Source organism: Falco naumanni, chromosome 3, assembly GCF_017639655.2.
Source record: "Falco naumanni isolate bFalNau1 chromosome 3, bFalNau1.pat, whole genome shotgun sequence".
In the NCBI taxonomy this organism is placed as follows: Eukaryota; Metazoa; Chordata; class Aves; order Falconiformes; family Falconidae; genus Falco; species Falco naumanni.
The window spans coordinates 76,834,269-76,852,070 of record NC_054056.1 but is presented as its reverse complement, the minus strand read 5'-3'; the positions used below and the strand labels follow the sequence as shown (position 1 = coordinate 76,852,070).

Sequence of the window (17,802 nt, the reverse complement as noted above, 5' to 3'; positions counted from 1 at the left end):
TTTTAGTTAGTCCTGTGAGGAGCAAGGAGTTGGACTTGATGATCCTTATGGGCCACTTCCAACTTGAGATATTCTATAATTCTATTGCTAAGACTGCAGACTGCAATTTAGGCAAAACCTAACCAATATGTATCACTACAGTATCTGCATGTTCCAGGGTCTATATTATTTATGTTGCAAGTCCTCACAAGTTTTTCTTCACCTTGTGCACATTTCCTTTCAGTTGTTTCCGAAATTAGGGTCAGAAGCAGTCACAAGAGATCATCTGCCTCAAGACAGAATCAACTGTACAAACAATACATTGTTGATCAAACAGCCCTGTAACAGAACCCCTAGTCCCTAAGAAATTTATTGTTTTCATGAAAAAGTAAAGATGAAGCAGTGTTTAACCTATATAATATCTATACTTCGCAAGCAAAAATTGAATTCAGAACACAGGACAGGGGAAAATGTGCACCATTCAAACCGGAATCATAATCCTTTTCCCATTGAATTTAGTGAGAATATTTCTCTTATTTTTCAAAAGAAGGACAACCAAGCCAAAGCTTTCTTCACCTGCATAAATGGAAAAGTGCACCTGTGTCTGAAAAGATTGTTAAAACAAGGTTTTGCCTTTCTTGTTGATATTCCCACTGCCCCAGTTCTTACCACTCCTTGAGATAAGAAATGAAATTATGTGTGTTTCAAAAATGTCTTACATTTTTAGAAAAGCAACTATTTATTATGGCTTCTTACTTTCTACCACTATTTCAGCATGATGCTGTGGCATGTATTGGTTCCAGCCCTGAGCTGCAGGTTTGCCTTACAGCTTTCTCCTGAAAGGTGAAGAAAGCGTAATTAATGTACTTCTGACACCTCTGGAAAGTCTTTAGGCAACAATTCCAGACACAGGTAAGTTTCTACCCTGCCAAGTAAGAGTGCTAAATCCAAAGGATTCCATTAATGCAATGTTACGGTTGAGATTTTCAATAAATCACGGCAAGGGAAGCCTAGATTTTGCCTCTCGCATAAAGTGCATGTAAGTGTCTGAAAAAATAAAACACAAAAGGAAAACGCAAAAAGCATTGCGGAAAACTATGTGCAAAGCTGTCTCCAAAACCTGAGATCAGTGAGTTCTGTTCCACTGATTTCCAATAGGTTTTCCATTACGTCCTTATTTTTTGAAAGGGTTTTTTTTTTCTTTCAGTATTAGCAAAGGAAACTATTTCCTGAACATAACTGTATTTCTGCTGGCCTATCTTCTACTTTGTTACCATCATCCCTCCATGCTCCTTCAAAGGAGACATAAAAACATGTTCTGGAAAGGTCAGAAGGTAAAAAAAACTATTCTCAGTCTTCCCTGTAACAACAGTCTTCTGCTAAAAAACATGAGGGTCCTGCTGATTAAGGATCTTTACAGTTTCCAAAATAGGACAAGGATGAAGGAGGCAGAGTGGACAGAGACAAACTCCCTAATTAAGATACTGACATGAGAAACTACTAAAATGTATGTTTCAAACCAGTGACACCACTATAATCTCAGACTCTACTGAGCATTTCAATAAACGTGGAGGTAAGAAATATCTAAAAATATACATTCATTGTCAAAGCAATTTTTTCAAATATGTGAAGGACACTTACTGTCAAGTATTCAGTTGTCATCTCTTAAAACTGATATTCAGCAAGTATAAATTACCATCACTCCATTGATGTTAATGGATTTATAAAGGCTAGAGAACCAGAAAAATTGAGTTTTGAATGATCAAGTAATAGAAAAAGCAAGTGATAATGATCTCAGTTGCATCATCACCACACACCTTGTTGCTCATAAACAGACAAGCGTGACACGACCAAACTTTCCCAAGGAAAACTATCTTTGCGCTATGAAAAAGCATGAATGCTCCAATCTCAAGGCCAACTTTTCTGAAAAATTGAAAGCACCAGCAAGAAAGCCTTATAAAAGACAAATGGTGATCTTGTGCTTCTTAAGACACAGCCTGGGACACATGAGTCTGGGTTCTTTCCCTGGCTTTGTCCCAACTTCCCTATGGCCTCAAGCAAGGTCTACTAGCAGCAATGGCAGTAAAAGGCTACAAATCCAGTTTGGAGCATAGCTGTGGGGAACAGTTCACAGTTCCCAAAAGTTTAAAAATAGTTTGCTAAGAAAACAGGAAAAAAATAGATCACCAAAGCAGGAAGGGCTATTGGTAACATTCAATGTCTGTGTTAGGCTTATGACTCAAGGTAAGAATGAATCTAGAAATTAACAGAGCAAAAGTGGTGCACTTAAAATTAGGCCTACATCAACTAAATAATAAGGGGAAGGTTTATTCCTCTAACAGCTCCCGTATAGCGTTTTAGAAAACAGAACTCCACAAATCAAAATAGCAAGAGATTTGCAGGGGAACTCTACAAAGCATGATGCAATTCCCTACCAGGTTCCAAGAATCTGCCTCTCTGCTGAGCTTCTGCCACAGTGGTACAAAGGCAAAACCACTCCAGATAAACCCAGCCATCAACAGCAGGGCATTAATGCAGCAGTCCTGATATTCTGCTGGTGTGCTTCTCCTCTGTCATGGAACTCCTCTTCATTCCTACTGTTTCCCTAATCCTAAAACCACATTACAACAGCATTATGGATTAAGATGGCCAATTCCATTCTGCTTGCCAAGAATAACCAATACAAGTGAGAAACCTGACTCAGATGAACAAATGTGACGCCCATCTACAAGGGCAGGAAGGAGGAAAATTTTTTTCAATAAAAGGGTGGTCAAGCATTGGAACAGGCTGCCCAGGAAGGTAGTGGAATCACCATCCCTGAAAGTGTTAAAAAAAAACGTGGGGATGCAGTGCTTAGTGACATGATTTAGTGATGGACTTGGCAGTCCTGCATTAACGGTTGGACTTCATGATCTTAAAGGTCTTTTCCAACCTGTGATTATGATTCTATGATAAATCAGGTTCTCACCAAAGCAATAAAATGAAATCCAACAAAGCAGTAACGGGTGGACCCAGCCAGCTCTCCCAGTGTACCTCTTTGCAACAGCTGCCCCACATCCTGCACATGTCAAAGAATGTGTGTCCTCACATTCTGCTAACTCTTCTCTGTTTATGGCAATGGGGTAAGTAACTAATATTGATATTACTCTGATCAATGCAAAAATCTCAATGAGGCTGGTTGACAGGTCACTGACCTAACTCCCATGTTTAGGCGAATACTCTGATAATACCCCAGACCCACACACAAAGGCCCCGTTACCCTCCCCCATGAGAATGGAATGAAGCATGCAGTCCAAAAAGGGACCTGTGTTGCATGTACACCAGCTACATCTCTGAGCTGGTCAATGGGTGGCTGTGACCCCAGCCTACACTACAGAATCAGGCCTTAGTTTTGACTTAGTCTGAAAAAACTCAGGTTTCTTTGCTCACAGCACTTTTAAAATGGGTTCAAATGAATGTATCTGGTGTGACCATTCAGTTTCGATATAGTTAAATTTCTTTCTTACTCTTTTTTTGTTCTTTTACAATTTTTTTTCTTTCCCTCTTCCGCATGCTGATCAGTAACTTTCCAGTCTCTGATTTGGTTGGTTTAAGCATCCTGATAGGTGGATCTAGCAGATGGAAATCACTGGAATCCAAAGGTTGTTCAGTGGCAACATCATCTCGATACTTTGGTGCTCTGGTAGCAATTCTTCAATCAGAATTAACATGAAATACCTCAATGTCAGTAGCTAAGAAACTCAGGTAACGACATTTAGAGAATAAGTATCTATCTAACAGTATTAAACTCAGCAAGGTGCATGTCTTTCCCTCAGTGGGTCTGACACTGCTTTGTCTATACTCCAGCCTGTCCAGATAAAAGCCAGCTTCTGTCCAGATGCCTTGTGGATGGATCAGCACTGTACTGTGCCTACTAACTCCATGCTAACTCCACATTTCCCAGACGCAAACTGGCTTACTTCTGGCCGTCTCAAAGCAGAAAACATGTGACTGTCTCCATCAACTTGTGTAAGCAAACACAAAGTTACTTCTCTAACTTACGAGTTCTTTGAACTCTATATATGTGCCAAAGAATAACTGGTTATGATGACTGGATAAAGTCTCACTTTGCCATACAGCCAGTACTTCTAACGCAAAAATGTAATTGCATGTAGATATGTATTCAAACAGGAAGAAGGGAAATACTTTATAAGAACTGTGCATAAGGCTCAAAGACATCATTATATAAAAAATGGCCGCAAAATCTGAGGTATTTTCTTGCTTATCCAGAAATCAGCATATACTAGCTTCTGACATTTGAAAAGCCTTTGTTCCCAACTAATAAAATGAGAGCAGAGCAGAACCTGAAAACACCTTAAAGTAATGGAAGATTTAATAAGAAAATGGATAATGAGATACTTTTAGTCTAGCAAAAATGTGAGCATATTAATAATAGATGACCAGTACTACTCAGCATGATGTAGGATCCATGCAATGTTACAAAGCTAAGTCTCATCCTAGTAAAATGCTGGCTGGTAACACTGACAGAATCAGTATGTGTGAAAGAAATCTTCCCTCGAGGATGTCGAATGGGTATATTCTCAACCACAATGCTTTTCAGATTAAAGAAGGTACTCATTTTTGCAGGCTTCCTAATGGTTCAATGACTTCATCTAATGGCACTCTCTAACAGTGCCTGCACTTACTGAGGCCAGTCAGTGGCAGAGCTGCCTTCCTTACAGCTCAGTCCCTCAGGATAGGGATGCGCGAGTGGAAGGGCACGAGTATGTGTAACTCTTGATGTCCTCGGTGGGAGATGAGGTTACTCACTCCAGCAAAGGAGGTGCTCAACACTTAGCACAGTCAAGACTGTATGTCTCTGATAGTTTATGTTCTTTAAAGCCACAGAGATTACCCCTTAAACACCAGCATAATTTATTACTTTGGTTTTAGAGGAAGGGAATTGAATGTGAATGGGTTGCCTTGGAAATTGCTCTTCTGCCTAGATAGTTGGCATTCACTGTCAGATGTGCTTTTGTCATTCAGAGAAAAAGGTACTTGCAAGAATGAAGGTTTGCCTCCCAAGAGCTTAGGAATTCTTCTTCCTATTGCAGTAAATATGTTGTAATTTTTTAACCAATTCCAGTTACCAAAAACTGAACAAATGGGTTGACAAAGGTAACATATCAAGAAAACAATGAACTCATGGTTCTTTTAGTGCAAATTAAACATTGCTTCTATCTATCACCAGAAAATAATTTAAAAAAACCTCTTCCCTGACTCAAAATTGTCCTTTCCTCATATGCAGATGGTCAGTTCCAGCATTTTAGGGACATTTTTTTATTTTCCTGTTCTTCAAAACACCCTTAAAAGACTGACTCCTGCCTTCTACAAAACCTTGTGTCCATAGGTGGCAATGTGAGAGGAAATCCCCAACTAAGCATGCAGTCAGTGCAGGTGTAGATATTTGCAAGTCTCATTTTGCAGGAGAGCTAATCATGTCAGGATCAATTCAAATCTGTCAACACCTGAAAATAATCTTTCCAAAAGAGAATCCATAGTTACTACATTCCTCCTCAAACAGAAAGAGATTTTTGTCTTTGCAATGAATTTTAGCACCTCTAAACGACTTCTCAAAAAGTACGGAATTAAAAAGAAACTTGTTCTCTAAATTAGAGCGCACTCAAATACAGAAAACTTGCCTATTGAAATGTTAATATGCTTATAGGAACTTGTGGCCAATTATGGTAACCATATGCAGAAACATGAAGAAGCACCAAGCAGAAGAACAGCCTCAACTAGGACTCCAGAGACTTTCTGTAGGGCCTAAAGCAAAATATTTGCATGCTTCCTTTTCTAACTCCATCCCCTGTTTTGGTTTGTCAGCACTTGGGGCAAGGTGTATCTCAGATACATGTCCTAGTCCAGCCAACCTCAGCTTCAAATGATCTTTAAAAACCTAGCACTGGATTTGAGGCACTAATTACTTCATCTTCTCACTATGTTAATAAGCACAGTGAAACCCCAGCAGTACTGGAGCACTCCAGCATGTCTGGCATGTGCACTGACTATAGTTCAGCCTAGAAATCTTAACTACAGCCCAGAAATCCCACAGAAAGCTAAGAGATTCATCTGGCCAAGAATTTCAAGGGTCAGACCATCCAAAGGAACCAAATACATAAAAAAGCTAAATAACAAATAATTAAATTATTACCTGTACAAAGAAAAGGCCAGAATCTCTGTTGTTCAGTGAGACTTCTGATTAACCTGGACACTCTCTTGGCCACCAGCCTCTGCAGAAACAGTTCTTCAGCTTTCAGTGAAGTAAGTATCACATACTGGCTGAACGCTGAAACCTGGAACCCTTCATGGATACAAAAACTATTTGACATCAGTTTCTCCCACACACCTTCTAGATAATCCAGGCATGTTAAACGGGACCAAAAGAGTTTACAGGTAGTATTTTTCTTCAGACATCGTGCAATACACTTCTTTTAAACACAGCCTGTGTAGAAAATTTCAGCACATCAGAGTGGATACAGGTTTAGAACAATGGGAACAAGCAACAAGGTACACATATCTATGTGACAGTACTCAGCAACATCCTGGTGTGGCTGCTCCACACTGCAGTTAAGGACAAGGCTTCAGGCACCTCCCATCACTGCTGTGCAAGGCAGCACACTGCATCTCAGCTGCACAGGCTACATTTTGGAAGAGTCATCAGTGCATTCAACTGATTCCAGCTGATTAAAATCTAAACACACTTATCTTCATGATGTCAACTTAACTCATGAAAAAAATACGTATTAGAGAAATTAAGGGGTTATTTAATTACTTAAGTAATTAAATTACTTAATGTAATTTAAATAATCTTTGGCACTTTGTGGTTACTTCTGGCACAACTCTGTCAGCTTTGGCTTTCATCAAACCACTATGATTAAATTATACATTAGTAATAAAACATAAAGCCATTCATGGTATCTAATATACTTCAACTAATTTGTGACATTTGCATGAAGTTTGGATTTCAGCTACTGTCATACATACAACATACTTGATCTTCCTACAAGTGAAGAGAAATGGACCACAGTAGCATAAATGCATTTCTGCATGCCTTTGCTTTTTCTTAATAATGCTGGAAGAGAAGTTAAGGACCTACACATGTATTTCTCCAAGACTGGAGAGTCATTCTTGTTTTTGAAAGTGCACTGCCAAATAGCATTAATTACTCCATCTGTTTTAACCAAGGAATTCTGTCATTTGTAACTGCAAACACATTTGCCATTTCTTCCAGTTCTCTAGAATGATGCAGTATTTTTAGGCACGGGTAATAGGAGAACTCAACCACAGAAGTGAAGGATATTTTCAGGATGGGGAGAACCTTAAAACTCCTTAAAATGTTCACTAGGCTCATTTACAGCCACAAGTAAATTCCAACAGTCTTGACTGGTTTGAGGTTGGGGGGGACAGGGTCTGAATCCTACTTTGATAAAACAGACGAAGATCAGAACTTGGAACTTGTTTTGAAATAGTTGGGAGGAGAGTTGAGAACAAATCAGCAGGCTCAAAAGAGGAAAGAGAACAGGAAAATGGAAATCGTGTATCATTTCACGGCTAGGCATTACAGCCAACAGTTACCTGTAGATGAGAATAGGAATTGTTTATCAGAAGAAAGATGACGCTGAGCACCAGTCTGCAATCTTCCATAATATATGAATTAACTGGAAACAGTGGGAACTGGTGATAATATCTTCCAAATCTGGGCATTTTTAAGGCTTCCTGAATGCACATGTTAGTGGGTGCACTAAAACAGGCATCTTACAAATATACAACTAACTAACTAAGACCGATTTAAGAATCTTCAGTAGGTCAGAGGATCTCTTTGAAGAGACCACGTCTTTTCAGTTTTCTGAGTAGCTCCATCTGCATTAGAGGGCAGAGAGGCTTTTCAGGTTTCTGTGATGTAAACTATACATACAATCTATAGGAGCAGCAAGGTTTCTGTTCCAGTTAAAATCTAAACACACTTACCTTGATGAGGTCTACTTAGTTCATTAAAAAAATACGTATTAGAGAAATGAAACACCCTTCTCACTCTGTAATGGAAAAGATACAGCAAGCTTTTAGCAGGAAAAAAATAAATAGCTCATAAGCAAAGCAGAACTATATATTTTTGTGATCTTATTCTTCCATTATAATGCACTACACTTTCCAGCTCTAGAATTCTTCAGCTTTTCATTCTTTGATTGTGGAGACTAAACTTCTGAAAGGATTTTTCTCTATGTAATCCATTTTAATAGAATCCTGTTTCCAAAATGCATTTAGACATATTACGAGCTCTTTTCAATCCATCTAAAAATCTGCATTTAACTGTGGTTTTTTTTCCTTTTGTATGGATGCATAAGGCTGACAGGGATTTATGTGTCTACTCATTTCCAGTGTGGGTTGTGCTGAGCTTCAGCTGCACACTCCTAAGCTCCAGGAGCACTCCGCTCACATGTTCTGGGAACTGCCGACAGGCAGTGAGGCTGCAGCATTCCCAGAACAGCACAGAGTACTCAAGGTTCAACCAAAGGCAAAAACTAAAGTTGGATGAGAAAGACTTTCATTAATTCCTATCTCCCTAAAAAATATCATCATATGGTTTCACTTCCTTGGCTCTCTTTATTCAAAAGGTTTGACACTAACATAGTTGCTTTACAACAGAATAGCGAGAAACTGGCTCATCAGCAGTGCCATGTTAAAAAAAGATTTATTTTTTTTTCTGTAAGATCTTGTTTTCAGTGAAATCTTGGACAGGAATTCCTCCCACACATAGAGCCAACTTTCATCTGTCTGCCGAAAAGGGCTTCCATGTCCCACTTCCTTCACACTCATCTAAATGTGCCTTTCTACACTTTTCATCCCATGTTCCCACATAATCTCCCTCACTATAAAAGCATTTCAGGCTCTTTCTGCTCATGGTTCATTTCCTAATTATTATTCTTGCTTTGCTTTATCTGTAGTTTCTTTGGAGTGTGTCAAAAGTCTCCTTGGGGAAGTTCCATTTGGTTCATTGTCAAACATATGCTCTTTATATATATTTATACTTCTTCTCAGACAAAACTTCTGTATGATGAAATAAAGAAAAACTTTCACTCAACCCCCTTTGGAGATATCTCTGGAAAGACCAACTGTAATTATTCAAGAGAGTCATTCCCAACATAAATAATTGTTTTACAATTATCTTCCTTTTTAATTTCAGAAAATTCTCAATTTTACTACTTTGTGATGTTAACTTCTGTAAAGGATATCTGTCTGGAAGAAACTGGTTGTTCTATTAAGTAGAAAACTTTCCTTTTTCCTTTTCTTTTACCATAAGGCTGGCATTCACCATGTGGAAGGGATTCACTGCTGCTTTTGATGGAACCTATCATTATAAAAACCTTATACGTAAAAGAATGACTTTCAGCAACTTTAATGAGAGCTGGAGGGCATTCAGCAACTCGTAAGAACAAGTCCCACATCACCACAGCATTAAAAAGTCCATCTGAGCTGAGATTACATGCAAGGTATGACTGTGTTTGAAGAGATCATAAGGAAGTATAGTAAAAAGTAAAAAGACTAAAATAAAATCTTTTACTACATTTTTATTACCAGAGTCTTAAGTACTCTGTATATTCCTGAGATCAGAGAACAGTGATTAAATCCAGCTTACTACTGTCTTTTACAGACCTACCAAACGCACAGATCCATAGCGAGATTACAAAGATTTCACTGGTTGCACATGGCGGGGGCGGGGGGGGGAAGCCCATAACATAATAAAATTTCTGATAGTGCTGCTGGCACTGCTCTGTTAAGGAATTGCAGGTCTCACTAGGTGTAGTAATGTGTGATCTGAAACTTGCTGGCATACCCTTTAGGAAGGTATGCATTAACTGCTCTTGATAGATGAGGACAAAACTCTTTCACCTGAGACAAATCTGAGCTGCTTTAAGATTCAAAGTGAGACGTTTTCAATTTGTAATTGCCCGAATTCTATTTTCAAGGCAAAATGCACTAAATAAAAAAATAAGGAATGTTCTTTCTGACCAGTGAAAAAGATGAAATTTACACAAAATCAATGCAATCAGCATTATTTTTCATTTTGACTTAATGACTCATAAAGCTTACAAATGTCTCCCTATGCTGACATCCCTAGCAAGGATACCATGTCCAGTATGAGCAAAGGTAGTGCAAATTTCATTACGCTGTCCTGCTAGCACCCCTGAAAAGATAATCTGAAGAAAGCATAGTCTTCACAGAACCATGGCCACCAACCTCAACTCTCTGAGTATAACATAAGAAGTGGAAATTAGGACCAATATGGAGATGGTATTTTTATATCAATGCTATATCAAGACCACTAACATTTCGTATAAACATTTCATAATGACATTTGCCTTCATCTAACTTGCGGTGAATTTCAAAATGTGACCTAGAGGTGAAAAATTCTGTGTCATAGTATCAGTTTCATGAACAACACAGTCACTTATTACTGCTCCTTTACTCATCTAGAACCAAAAATGTGCAGTTCATTTCCCTGTACAGATAGAAATAACAGCTCTTTGCCCCAAAATGACTGCTAAGCAATTAATTATAGGACTGAATGAATAAAATATATTTTGCTTCAATACTAATAAGTTAAAAGACCTGACATACTACACTGTATCACAGAATTATTATTTGTGAAATAATAGATGACAAGGCTATTACAGGTACTTTGCATTTAATTTAACACCAAAGTTTGATACCAAGAGGTAAAACTGAATACCAGGATTGTTGTTGCCATATCAAGCCTATTTCCACAGCATTATGCCCACAACAAATTAAGAAACTAATTATTTTGAAACAACTCAAATTACTGTGTATTTTAAATACTCTCCCAACAAGGAATTGAAAGCCCTTATTCCTTATGCTTTGGAAAGATCATGTAATCATGGGATAACCTACGTTGAAAGGAATCTCTGGAGGTCATCTGGTAAAACCTTTACTCATAGCAGGGCCAAATTCAACATCAGATACAATTCTGTTAGATCAGGTATTTCACAGCTATGTTCAGCTGGGGTTTGAATTAATTCAAGTTTCCACAACTTCTCTGGAAAACATGAACCAATGCATGACTGTTTTCACTGTAAATTTTTCTTTCCTAATATTTAATCATAATTTCCCCCTTGTTGCATCCTAGTCCACTGCCTCTCCTCTTTTCACTGAGCACATCCAAGAAGAGACCACCTTACCAGTATTTGTACTGAATGCGTGAATTGATTCTAGCCCTATTCAAGTGAAGTGTAAAACCTCCATTCACCTTTCTTGTGCGGTATCAGGGCCAATGATCTGTGTGACTGGTTTGATCCTCTCTCTGCTCACCTAGCCAATTAAATGCACTTATTTGATTGTGGAGACTAAGCATTGGATATCACAGAGGAGCCAAAATGCAACCTTTTACCTGAAAAATTAAAGAATTGTGATTTTATCACTTATTTGTCAACTTACCAGAACTAGAACTAAAAGCCCCAAAACTAAAAGGGTCTAAGTTGCATGTAAGATACATACAGATTGAAAACATGACCTAAGATTACCTCGTCTTACAAGTTTTTGTTTCAGATCCAAACTTCACAAAATCAGCAAGATTTAAACACCACATAAATAACTGCAAGTGCAGTTGATCCCATATGATGTCCAAAAATAAACCTATTGTGTTCAAGTTCTGTAAGTCCTACCCAAATTCCATTTGAATCCAAGAATACAATCCTTCTGAATTTCAATGATTTCCAAAAAACACAGCCCTTTTTTCCTAGTCCCAAGAATTGTTTCTTGGCAGAATGTAGCAGATCTCGAAACAGAAGCAGATCAGCAGCATATTCCAATGTTCTTAAAATAATTATTTCCAAAACCTACTGATCTTATACACAGGAAAGATAGCTATGTAATTCCCAAATTTCAGAGAATCAATTGCCATTATTATCACTGAAATCTTAACACTTTCACTTCATCACTTTAAAAATAATAAGTGTTTATCACTTAGGTGTTTATAACAGTTGATCATCAGTCACAGAGCGGCAAGGAACCGTAGAAAAACACCCTGCTGTGATGAACAGAGCCTAAAACTAAGGAAGAGCTAAACAGCATCTTTAAGAAATTGACCCAGTTCAGAAATTTCCGAGAGCTCTGAAAGTTCAGGTTTCCTCAAGTTCTGAATTCCCAACTTTGGATCACTGAACTGAAAGAAATATTATATGCAGCTTTGGCAGGAGGGGATTTCACTAATGAGGCTATACTGCTGGTGCATGGAGTGGTTAAACGCTATAGTACTGATGCACTGGGAACGTGTGTTTTACCAACAGGTATCTCCCCAAAATCCTGTAAAATAAACCAAAAACACAAAGTGAAAAACACTTATTGCTAGTTGTTACTCTCTTGTCCCTCATAAGAGAGATCCTACAAATTATATAGTCTCATACATTTTTGGATTGCAAAGATTTGACTCAAGTAGTTCTACTGGAAGCAATGTATTACTTCCAATCTTAATGTTAAACTCAATTACACACCAGTACACAAGCGTATCAGCCTCTTAGGCACAGCCACCAGCAACCATTACATGTTTTGGGGATGTCATTGGAGTTATGGGAGCAAAACACCATTCCCATGTCAGCTGCCTTAACAGAAAGGGCAACATCCTGCAACCACTGCATTGTTTGGGGCTACAATCCCAAGCCTCCTCCACCCCTGCTAATACAATAGGCACCCCCTCATACCTCCTCCTGCTTTATCAGTGGACAGACGCTTCATCTCCAGATCAATGGGTTAGTAATGCTTTAACCAACATAAAAAGATGCAGCAATTTACCGGTTCAAAGATTTTACTTTCTCAAATTTGTCAAATCCCTTGACTCCCTGAGCTGTTAACTGTATAACTGTTGTCAGTTCTAACATACAAGCACCGACAGCCAAAATCATAAGTTAGTTTCCAGCTTTATAAAGCATTTAAAAATGAGATTAAAATCTATGCGTGACATATATCACTTTGCCACATAACTGCTGAAATTCCACTATGTACAGTAACAAATGATGAAATGTTATCATTCAGTCTAATGGATACAGTCTCATCTCCAAGTGTAAGGATTTACATACATCATTATAATTAATGTTAATGGCAATCACAAACATAAATCTTCTGAATATTGAGATGAATTAAGTCTGTTAAAATGAACCACTGCACTCCCCAAATAATCGCTAGTCAAAACAATAATAAGCAGAAGCTGTGTTTCCACTGGAAAAATTTCCCAGTGCAGTCGGCTGACAAATTATTTGGAAAGTAACAGGTTAAACAGGGAACAGCCTATTTTACACTAACTGTACTGGATAAAACATACACTTCTAAATCAAGATCTATACAGTGAACACAGTGCAGGGAAGTCCAAGGATAAACACATGAAATGAGATTGTCAAAGCAGTGAAGGGGACTTAGCCATACACTTTCCATTAATCTTCCCTTCACTGCTTTGAAAATCTCATTCACCATCTCTGTTATTTAGAGTTCTCTGTGTTTGTATATCTGTATATTCCTAGGTACCAAAAACTTCCACTTACTATAAATATTGAAACAAAATTACCCTGCAATGGAAGTTTCTAAAAAACGCATTTTCAAAGCAGCATGAAGGTTTTCACTGTGTGACACGTATTAACATCAATTGGATTCACACAGCTAAATCTCCCTGCAATTTGTTGTCAATTTACCCCTTCCAGAATTTAGTATTTTTTGAACTTGTTTTACTTTGCAAATATTTTCATGTTGCAGTACTGTATGGCTTGGTGGCAACACTAGCGCAGGCACCATCTCTGGCAGCTGCTTTAATTTTCTAGTACAGACAAGGCCAACATCTGAGACTTCTAGTGGCACCACTAAGAATTATGGCTGTAATCCAAAGGATTCATATATCCTCATGATATACTTTCCTGATGTATACACAGGTCCTAATAATCTTAATGACAGATTTATGCACAAAAAAGATATACATACACTTCTGAGTTCTTAGCTTGTCAACTTCAGAATGGCATATGACAATGCTTCAGTCAGGAAGCGCAAAACAGTGAAAGATCACAGGGTTTTGATGGGGCCAGGTAGGGGGCTGGGGGGACACGGACACAACACAGTTCTCCTTTCACAAAATTCCCTTAGTTTTCAGAAGCAGAATCCACCTGTAGAGGTTCAAGGAAACCCTGTACCTAACAGCTTTTCCTGAGCTGGTGCCGCCTAGCCCCCTCTCTCGGTGATTTTTCCCAGAATCCTGTATTACACATAATGATATGGGTTCACATTTAAAAATAAGGCTATCATGAAACGATAGAGGACTAACTACAGACTGTCCTTGGGATTACTGGAATTCAACATTAGAATGTGTTTATTATGAAGTGTAAAAGCTGTCAGTCAGAAATAAACACTTTCATGAATCAAAACATAACTGAAAACTGGTATTGTCATTTTTATGTCAAATTCTTCAACTGACAAACAGAACTGAAAACTACAAACAAATCTTGAACGTAATAGATTTAACGTATTATCATTAAAGAAAAGATATTTATTGACTGGCACGCAGTAACTGTTTTCACCTTACAGTTCTTCATCCCAGCAACATAGAAAGCAACATGCAGCCATAAAAGGAAGCAAGAAACTGTGCTTTGAGGCCACTAAACACTGCATCCTTCTTCAGAACAAGAACCAGTTCTTTGGTATTAGTATGTTTCCAGGAATTTGGCTTTTTTACTTCACATCACCTTATACCAAAGACAACCTACATAGTATATGTATGCTATGAAAGGTATTGCCAGCTGTGTTTTGTAAGAGACCTCTTTCTCAGGTGGTATCTAAAGGTTAATCTTTATTATGACTAAGGTAAACAACTTCCTTTTCTAAAATACGTGCCCATCTGTCTCTTCTTAAGTATTTCCTCAAGTCACATAAATCATTTGTACTTCTGAAATGCTACAAATAAGTATTTCAAGGGCTTTAGTTTTTGTAACATTTAATCTAAATGTTGTCCGCAGTCAGTAATACTTCTTTCAACCCTCTATAAATGGATGCAAGGTACAATAAATCTCGCTTAATGACAGTAATGTCTGGGGATGCAGTTTTGTTGTGCATGCTTTATACTTACGACCCCTGAGATGTTAGAAAAAGATCTAAAACCGTCCGCGGCCACAACTTCTACAGACATAAACTGAACACTACCGTCACTGAGATCATGGAAAGTACCTGAGCTTTAAGTTCACATCTACTAGATTACTTTCCAAAGTATGACTTCTATTTTAAAATGAAAATAAATCAAAATGAAAGCATTTTTCCATACAGACATTTATCAGTGCCTGAAATACATGGATACGACAGTGGAACATTATCATAAAACAGGTAAGCACAGCAGAAAAAACTATGTATTAAAGTAATTTTTGAAAGTTGTTGTATCATCTGATAGGTCTTTTATAAAATACGAATCTGTTCCTGAAAGACTTTATATGCATTTCTCTGGAGATTATGGTGGCTATTCACACTTTACTTCAATTTTTATACCCTCCAAGTAACTCTACACAATAGCAAATACAGTTATTATAACCTTCATAACTGGCAGAGAGATATATTTGAAGAAAAAGGGTTCATTTCCCCTCCCACACACACTGAAGTAAATCAGGAGTGATCCTGCTGCAGCCGATAGGACAGTATCTGCAAAACTGATGCAAAGCAAGAGTAAAAAAGGCCAAAAATGTATAAACAAAGCTTTCCTCACGCTCAAGTACAAATCAGGCATCTTCCCTGCTTTTTGACAAGGTTGTGCTGTTGAAGTACTTATACCACGCTTAGCTCCACCACATTAAAGCACATCTGAGGAAGGTTGAGACTCGCACTGGAAACAATGGAGGTAGACCAGTTTACACAGGCGGAGAATCTGGCATAAAGCCCTGGAAATTAACGAGGGCCTTCAGCTGAAGTAATTGTACATTTTGCATTTAAGTGTATTACCCCTGAAACAGAAGCGATTTCAAAGTGCTGTAACAGAAAACTAGATTAGCAAAGGATTGGGGGGGGGGACGGGGGGGGGGACACCCAAGCAACAGCAAATGCATCCCACTTTTCTTCTTTACAGACACACACAGAAGGAACAGCACTCATCTTAAAAAAGATCATGTGGCAAAATGATGACTCTGAGTCACTAGAAAAGAGAAAAATCTTTTAAAATACCCTTGGGACCAGGGACTGCTGTTAAAGGAAGAGCATTATTTTATCATCCAGCTAATGAGCCAGAGAAAGGATTATTATTGTTCGGCGATGGTTTTGTCTCAACAACTCTTTCTCTGAAACAAATATGCCAACTTCAGTAAACAAAGACGAGAAGATGCACCGTTCTGTTGCTTCAATTGCACGCTGAGGAATATTTAATCAGAGGAAAGCAATCCCAAGTAAAGTCACAGGAGAGGGCCGGCACAAGCCGCTCTTACAAAGGTTTAGAAAAACAGAAAAAGAAAAGCGGCGGCGACGGCCCTTCTCCCGCACCCCGCCGCGCTGCCAGGGGCGGCGGGCGGCCCGCGGTGGCAGCGCCCAGCAATGCCCGGCCCGGACCCGGCCCCGGCGCCGCAGACCCCGGTCGCCGCCCGCCCCGCGGGCACCGGCTGCCGGCCGAGCGGGGGCAGCGTCCCCCTCGTGCCGCCCCCCGGGCCGGCTTGCAGCGGACGGGGGAAGCCCCTGGTCGGCACCCGCGGGGAGCGAGACCGCCTCGAAGCGCCGCCGGGGCGGCGGAGTCTCTCCCCCTCCCTCAGGCAGGGAGCGCTGACAGCCGCCCGGGCTGAGGCGCCGCGGCACCCGCCCCGGCCCGCCGCCTCCCCCCGCCCCGGCCGCGGGGCCGCTCTCGCCCCGCGCCGCCTCCTCCCCGCGCCGCACCGCAAAACTTACGGGCCGGGGGCCGGGGGCGAGCAGCGGGCGCGGGCGGCCCGTCGGGGCGGCGGGAGCGGGGCCGGCCGCCCGCACTCGGCACCGGGCGCGGACAGCTCCGCGGCCAGCTCCGCGGCCGGCTCCGCGCCGCGCCGTGCCCCCGGGGGCCGCGCCCTGGGAGGGGGAGAGCGCCCGTCCCTGCCCGCCCCCGCGAAGCCGAAGCGTGCCCCGTGGCGGGCGGCGGGGCACTCACCAGCTGCAGCGAGCAGAGGAAGATCAGCGTGCAGCGCCCCGTGCAGCAGCCCATGGTGGCAGCCGGCCGCGCCGCGCCGCCGGAGAGCCGCCGCTTCTCCTCTTCTTGCCGCCCGCGCTGACGCGGCCCCGGAGGCGAAGCGGGGGGCTCACCGCATCCGGACGGAGCGCCCGGCCGCGCGTGTCTGTGCGCGCGTCCCGCCTGTCGCTGCTCGCCCCCTTTGTTGAGGGGGGCCCTCCCCGGCGGCGGGAGGGAGCGCGCGGAGGTCAGCGCGGCCCCGGGGGGCAGCCGGCGGCGAGGGCGGGGGGCTCCGCCCGGCGCGGCGCGGGTCTGGCTCTGGGGAAGGGGACGGGGACGGGGGTGGGCGTGTGCGGACCGGGGCGGGCGTGGGCGGACGGAACGCGTGTGGGGAGGCGGGGGGCTGGGGGTGGGGTGGAGGGGTGCCGCGCGTGGGCGTGCGAGGGAGGGCGGGGGGCTGTGCCGGGTGCGCAGGGAGAGGAGAGGAGGCGGCGGCGGGCTCTGCCGGGGGCGCCGCGCCGGGGGGGGGGGGCTCGGAGGGCGCCTGGGCGGGCGGTGTGCGGGGATTCCGGAGGCTCCGAGGGCAGCCGGTGCTTGGGGGGGGCTCGGCGGGAGGCGCGGGGGCTGTGCGGGCG

The 17,802-nt window shown here is 41.5% G+C and overlaps 1 protein-coding gene across 2 annotated transcripts in view; it reads right to left on the bottom strand.

Annotated features, from left to right (window-relative positions):
- NKAIN3 (sodium/potassium transporting ATPase interacting 3) overlaps positions 1–17,465 on the bottom strand; it is a 375,006-nt gene extending 357,541 nt beyond the window's left edge. For both annotated transcript variants that reach the window (XM_040588722.1, XM_040588723.1), the window contains exon 1: positions 17,150–17,465. In XM_040588722.1, coding sequence (XP_040444656.1) covers positions 17,150–17,203 — 54 coding nt within the window. In that variant the 5' untranslated portion in view covers positions 17,204–17,465. The remainder of the gene's footprint in view (positions 1–17,149) is intronic.
- Between the last annotated feature and the right edge of the window lie 337 nt (positions 17,466–17,802).